Source organism: Pteropus alecto, unplaced genomic scaffold (genome assembly GCF_000325575.1).
Source record: "Pteropus alecto unplaced genomic scaffold, ASM32557v1 scaffold52, whole genome shotgun sequence".
NCBI classification, from domain to species: Eukaryota; Metazoa; Chordata; class Mammalia; order Chiroptera; family Pteropodidae; genus Pteropus; species Pteropus alecto.
In genome coordinates this window covers 3,890,822-3,898,102 of record NW_006433941.1, presented here as the reverse complement: position 1 = coordinate 3,898,102, position 7,281 = coordinate 3,890,822, and the positions used below count along the sequence as shown (strand labels likewise).

The 7,281-nt window shown below is 33.4% G+C and overlaps 1 protein-coding gene across 2 annotated transcripts in view; it reads right to left on the bottom strand.

Annotated features, from left to right (window-relative positions):
- Positions 1–7,281, bottom strand: part of ULK2 (unc-51 like autophagy activating kinase 2) — a 94,080-nt gene that overhangs the window by 71,304 nt on the left and 15,495 nt on the right. For both annotated transcript variants that reach the window (XM_006908416.3, XM_025044363.1), the window contains exons 4-5: positions 6,309–6,341; positions 5,978–6,014 (exon numbers count right to left, since the gene is read on the bottom strand). In XM_006908416.3, coding sequence (XP_006908478.1) covers positions 5,978–6,014; positions 6,309–6,341 — 70 coding nt within the window. The remainder of the gene's footprint in view (positions 1–5,977; positions 6,015–6,308; positions 6,342–7,281) is intronic.

Genomic DNA, 7,281 nt, shown 5'->3' with positions numbered 1-7,281 from the left:
ACAAAATCAGTATAGAAGGAAAGTACCTTAACATAATAAAGGCCATGTATGACAAACCCTCAGCCAACATTACACTTAATGGTAAAAAACTAAAAACCTTTCTTCTAACATCAGGAACAAAACAAGGCTGTCCAGTATTACCACCATTATTCAGTATAACACTGGAGGTCCTAGCGAGTGCAATCGGGTAAGAGAAAGATATAAAAGGCATCCAAATAGGAAAGGAAGAAGTCAAATTGTCACTATTTCTGGATGACATGATTTTCTATATAAAAAACCCTAAAGACTCCTCAAGAACACTACTAGAAACAATAAGCAAATACAGTAAAGTTTCTGGATACAAAAAAATGTTCAAAAATCCATAATGTTGCTATACTCTAATAATGAAGTGTCAGAAAAAGAAGTGGAAAAAAATAATTCCTCTTGCAAATGCAAAAATAGTAAAACACCTAGAATAAATATAATGAAACATGTGAAGGACCCATATAATGAAAACTGTAAGATCTTATTAATAGAAATCGAAGTAGATACAAAGAAATGGAAAGATATTCCGTATTCTTGGATTGGAAAAATCAACATAGTTAAAATGACCTTATTACCCAAAGCATTATACAGATTTAATGCAATCCCCATCAAAATCTCATCAGCATTTTTTAAAGAAATAGAACAAATAATCATCAGATTTGGATGGAAGCACAAAAGACCCCAAATTGCCAAAGGCATCATGAGAAAAAAGAACGAGGCTGGAGGCATCACTCTGCCCGACTTCAAATTATACTACAAAGCAACAGTAATCAAAATAGCATGGTATCAGCAGAAAAACACACAGACCAGTGGAACAGGATAGAGAGTCCAGAAGTAAACCCATGTTAATACGGGCAAATAATTCTTGACAAAAGAGCCAAAAACATACAATGGAGAAAGAAGAGCCTCTTCAATAAATGGTGCTGAGAACCTGGAAAGCCATCTGCAAAGGAATGAAACTAGACTGCTGTCTATCACCATATATCAAAATTAACTCAAAACGAATTAAGGCCCTGAATATAAGACCCGAAACAATAAAATGCAGAGAAGAAAACATAGGAACTAAACTCAAGGACCTTGGACTTAAAGAGGATTTTACGAATTTGACCTCAAAGGCAAGGGAAGTAAAAGCAAAAATAAATGAATAGGACTACATCAAACTAAAAAGCTTCTGCACAGCAAAAGTAACCGTCAACAAGGTAAAGAGACAACCATCCAAATGGGAGAAGATATTTGCAAGTAATGCTAATAAAATGCATAGAAGAAAACATAGGAACTAAACTCAAGGACCTTGGACTTAAAGAGGATTTTACGAATTTGACCTCAAAGGCAAGGGAAGTAAAAGCAAAAATAAATGAATAGGACTACATCAAACTAAAAAGCTTCTGCACAGCAAAAGTAACCGTCAACAAGGTAAAGAGACAACCATCCAAATGGGAGAAGATATTTGCAAGTAATGCCTCAGATAAGGGCATAATATCCAAAATGTACAAAGAACTCCTACAACTCAATAACAACAAAAACCAAGCACTCCAATTAAAAAATGGGCAGAGGACCTGAACAGACACTTCTCCCAAGAAGACATACAAATGGCTAACAAGCCTATGAAAAGATGCTTATCATCACTAGCTATTAGGGAAATGCAAATCAAAACCACAATGAGATATCAACTTGTTATCAACAAGACAAGTTAATAACAAGTGTTGGAGAAGATGCAGAGAAAAAGGAACCCTCATACACTGCTGGTGGGACTGCAAATTGGTACAGCCACTATGAAAAACAGTATGGAGGTTTCTCAAAAAACTAAGAATTGATCTACCATATGATCCAGCAATCCCTCTACTGGGTATTTACTCCAAAGACTTGAAAACCCATATCCGAAAAGATATTTGCTCACCGATGTTCAGAGCAGCATTAATCACAGTGGTCAGGACATGGAAACAACCAAAGATGACTGGATAAAGAAGCTGTGGTCCACATATACAACAGAGTATTACTCAGCCATAAGAAGAGATGAAATACTGCCATTTGTGACATCGTGGATAGACCTCAAGATAATCATGCTAAGTGAAATAAGCCAGACAGAAAAAGATGAAAACCACATGGTATCATTTATATGTAGGATATAAACCTAAAAGCAGCAAATGAACAGGACAGAGACTCATGGACATGGACAATAGATTAGTAGTTACCAGAGGGTAGGAGAGAGTGAGGAGCGGGGAGGTAGATGGAGTAAAGGGGTCAAATATGTGGTGACAGAAAGAAATCTAACTACAGGTGGTAAACACACAATACAATAGATAGATAGATGATAGATAGATAGATAAATAGATGGATAGATAGATAGATAGATAGATAGATAGATAGATAGATAGATAGATGCCTTATTTCTAAATTGTACACCTGAAACTTACTGGATCTCATTAACCAATGTCACCATAAAAATAAAAAAAAACACTTAATACAGTCATCCTTCAGTATTAGTTGGGGTATCGTTCCCAGGATCCCCCATGGATATCAAAATTTGAGGTTGCTCAAGTCTCTTATGTAAAATGGTGTAGATCAACACATACAGTCAGCCCTCTGCATATGCGGATTCCCAACCTTGGTCTGAAAATAGTTTCAGTCTATGGTTGGTTGAATCTGCATACATGAAACTGAGACACAGAAGGCTGACTTTTTATTGAAGAAAATCCATATATAAGTGGACCCATGCAAGTTCAAACACATGTTGTTCAAGGGTCAACTGTATTTTAAAGGCATTTCCAACATGAAAACTCTTTCAAACGAATGAATTCTTAAACAAGTTAGCCCTTAGAAAGTAGGCTCAGTTGTAGCTGCCACACTTAATGTATCCTGCTAGAATTAATGTAAAAGTACAACTTAGTAATTTAGAATTTGTTTTATTTTAAATTTGCAATTTGTTTTCTATCTTTTGAAAATGTAAAAGGCACTTTGTTTATCAAAACAAATAAAAGGACTAAAATAACTGTGTTGTGAAATAATGGCATTGGACCTTCCAGACTTTTTTGACATTCCAGATCTTCTAGAGCAGAAATATAATGTGAGCCACATACGTAACTTTAAAGTTTCTAGTAGCTATGTTTTAAAAAGTGAAAAAAATAGGTGAAATAGTACATTTTTAACCTAATACATCTAAAATATTATCATTTCAACTTATAACCAATATGAAAACCCAATGAAATATAATCATTCTTTTCTTCCTATGAAGTGTTCAAAATCCAATGTGTTTTTTACATTATAGCATATCTCACTTCAGACTAGCCACATTTCTAAAGCTCAATAGCCCTATGCGGTCAGTGGCCACCATACTGGATAGTACAACTCTAGATATCTAGTTCCTTGAGCATCAAATTTATTTATTTATTTTTCATTAGATTTTTTAGGCAAGGCAACCCTTGGTTGACCTCACAGAGTGCAAGGACCTTGTCAGCTTACAATCCCTTATTTTTATTTTTATTTATTTATTTTAACACCTACAGCGCCTGGTCTTCCTAGGTGGTCTCCCATCTAAGTACTAACCAGGCCCAACCCTGATTAGCTTCTGAGATCAGACAAGATCAGGACAAATTTATTTTAAGTCTTTTTTCAAATGTTTTCAATTATAAAAACTGTGGCACACCATGTCAGGTATTTTTGCCACAGCATCTCTGTGATATACATTTGCCACAAGCATTTTTGCCACATTACTGGTCACCTGCAAGGCAATTTTGCTGTAAAAACTATAAAATAACTGGTTGACAGTTTGTTTGTTGTTGTTGTCATTGTTTGGTTTCACTGCTCCATTGATGAAGTTCTTGCAGTTACTCATATTTTTATAGCGTATATAAATAAATCTTAGCTAACCCTCATGATGGTCTATATAGTAACAAGTAGATGTGGTGGTAGTCTTAAAATAGTGACCATTTCTTTCAGATGATGATGATTTGCCCCAGAAGTTGGTTTCTTAGTTTGAAAGTGTGCTACATTGAGTAGAGATAGGGAGGCCAAGGGCCCTCTATGAGGGCACAAAATTAGTTGAACCCACATTTCTCACAGAATAAATATAAGTGTTTATTACAACCCACAAAATCAGTTATTTGTACAGTATTGCCATGAATCTACACACATTTTAGATATATGTGGATATTTTCTATTTTGCGATAGTGTTAATTTTGTTATGTATTTTTTCATGTTTCGTTATATCCTTTTTAATGTCTTTTATTTGTCATGATTTTATCTTTTTCATGGCAAATCGCCTTACAACCAATTAGTGGGTGAAAACACTACCAGCAAAGATACTTATGATGGCAAAAGTACTTAGAACTCGGGAGGTTAAATAACGTGACCAAAATCACACAGCAATTAAGTTATGTAAACAGTGTAGCTGTTTCAAATCAACTGTTCTGTCTGACTCCGACCTTCGAGTAAGCTCTTCACTCTTTGGTCTTCTATTCTAATACTACTGCTCTGGAATATTATATACAGAGTCTAACATCATAGACGCAACCACTGTCAAAGCTAATGTAAATCAGCTACATCAGTAACAGCGCCTAGAACTTCTAATGAAGGAACTGCTATTGTAATGAGGGCTCTAAACTGATAAGTGCCACTCATTCTGATCCCAGTGGAAAGGTACTTTTATCTGGATCACTAAGAATGCCAAGGAACTGAATATTCACAGACCGAGAACGTGGAAGTAAGGAATCGTCTAATTTCAACTCCTTTCCACCAGTAGTGAATGAAAAGTGCCCATTTCACTGCATTTTTATCGATTAGTGACATTTTGAATAAAATATTTTACCAAATTGACTTATTCTTTTGGAAAAAGAATTTTAGTTGGGAAAAATACAAAAACCCATGTGGATTGAACTACCGAATTCGGGATAATGGTTGTCTCTAAGAGGGTAAGAGTGGGACTACAGAAGAGCTCACAGAGAGTTGTATTTATAATTTCTTTTTTTTTTATGGTGGGAGGAGTAATACCAAAGTTCTTTATATTATTCTCTACACAACTTTTGAATGTCGGCAAATATAAAACTTTTTTAATTCTCATTTTTAATTATACTCCCTGATTACTAGGTGAAGTAAAACATTTTTAATAGGTTGCTTCTCTTTTATTAACTGTCCATACCTTTTGTGAGTGTATCTATTGATATTGATATTTTTACCATCATTGCCATGATCCATTTATAGGCTGAGTTATGAGTCTTTTATTATCTTTTTTGCATATATTCCTTGCATCTTTAAGGAGTTAACAAGTAGATGCTGACTTCATCTAACATCATTAAAAAATACATTTTAGGAACAAACACAATTTGACCTGAATGCTTATTATTATCCTACATGTACATATTTTGGATACAGTATTTCAAGTATCATGTAAAACTAAAATCTTATCTCTGTACCAAGAAAAAATCTCGATGTTACCTTGAATCTCTTATAACTGTTTTAATTTACAAGAAACATTCACACTAATCAACATTACTGGATACATTCTTCCATCATAATTTTTAAAAAATTTTTAAAAGAGTTTATTTCAGCCAAACTGATGGCATATGCTGGGAAATAAGATCTAAAATGCTCTCCCATTACTTTTTTTTTTTTTTTAAGAAATGATAGGGGCTAAAGGTCTACTGATGGCAACCCAAGAGAGTCTTTTGAAGAAGAGAAATTATATTTTATTTTTTCTCTCTTGGGAAGAGGACCCATCTCTCAAACACTGTCAGAGAGAGGCACACATAAAGTAAATACTTAAACACAAGTAAACTTTAGGAACAAAACCACAACAAAAAACAGTTGGCAAAGTGACCACAATTAAACAAGTACACAAATATTTATTGAATGTTTCCATTTAAGTACAGAAAACAAGGGTAGTATATTTCAGAAATAACTCTCAGAATTAAACAGATTACAGTACTAACTTTATTAACACTGACACACAAAAAATTACCTTGCAAATAATCTGCCAGGTCTCCTCCATTGCAATACTGATATATAAAAAAAAATATTAATTAAAATAAGAACATCGATTCAAGATAAATTCAATCCATTATCATTTAATTTTAATTAAAAATTCATTTGTGTATAAAATAAATCTAATCTGAAAAACATAAGAGTTATAGAATCAAAACTTTTAATTTTATATTTCTTATGAAGTAGAATCTAAATCACTGAATTAATTTTATTAGAAATTTCAAATAATTATCTACTCTCCATTTTAAAGTACATAGTAATCAAAAGGAATTTGGAATAAATTAAACAGAAGCTTGTAAACTACCTACCTCCATCACCAGAAAGACAGAGTTGGGCAATTCCTGAAAAGTAAACAGATTAAATATCATTTAGATTAAAGAAAAAATTAAGCACAAATTTTAAAAATCTTAATAAAAATACTATATTTGTTAATTACTAAACAAATAAAAAGAAATCACAAAATCCATTAGCAAGTGTAATTTTAAATCTCCAACACAATGATTTAAGCAGTTCAGCTTCAAAGTCAAATCAAATTTTAATGATACTAATATAGTCATAAAGAAGTTTAATTCTGTTCATGGAAAGAACTAAAGAAAGATTCATCTTTCAGTTATGGTTATGGTTATTATAAATTTATCACTTTTGAAAAAAAAGAAGGATTCTCCAGTCCTCAGGGAAGCACATCTACTTTGGAAGTTTGATCTGGAGCAATGACTTGATAATTCCCTCTTGTAACACTAAATGCACAATCTGATTCCTAGAATATACAATCTAGGATGCTTAGTTTTTTGTTTTCTTGGTTTTTAAAAATGATTATTTGTAGGCAATACATTATCTGAGAATTATTGGCAATTCTCTTGAAGACATTTTATCATATCTTGGTAACAAACTGATTTCAAGGTACTGATTTGAGAAGTTTTGCCAAGTCTCTCAAATTCATATAGCTCTAGTTATGTTGCCTGGATAAGTAATTCAAAGACTGATTTGCTGATTCATCAATTACAATTTTATAATGCTGATTAAATTTTAAAGTGGACTTCTCTACAGTTTAACTTGAGCCAGTGTTCAAATGTGATTCAAGAGAGAGCCCTTCCAAGTAGCACTGGGCTTCCCCAAGGTCCTAAATTCAAGAATAAGGTGTTCTATGGGAAAACAAAAGGAGTAGGGCAGAAAGGGGGCAGGTCTAGGGCAGCACTAGTCAGAGTGAGGTTCAAGGCCAGCGCCAGTCAGCAAATCATTTAGTACTGGCTAAGAATGAAATAATTACAGAAATTAAACATT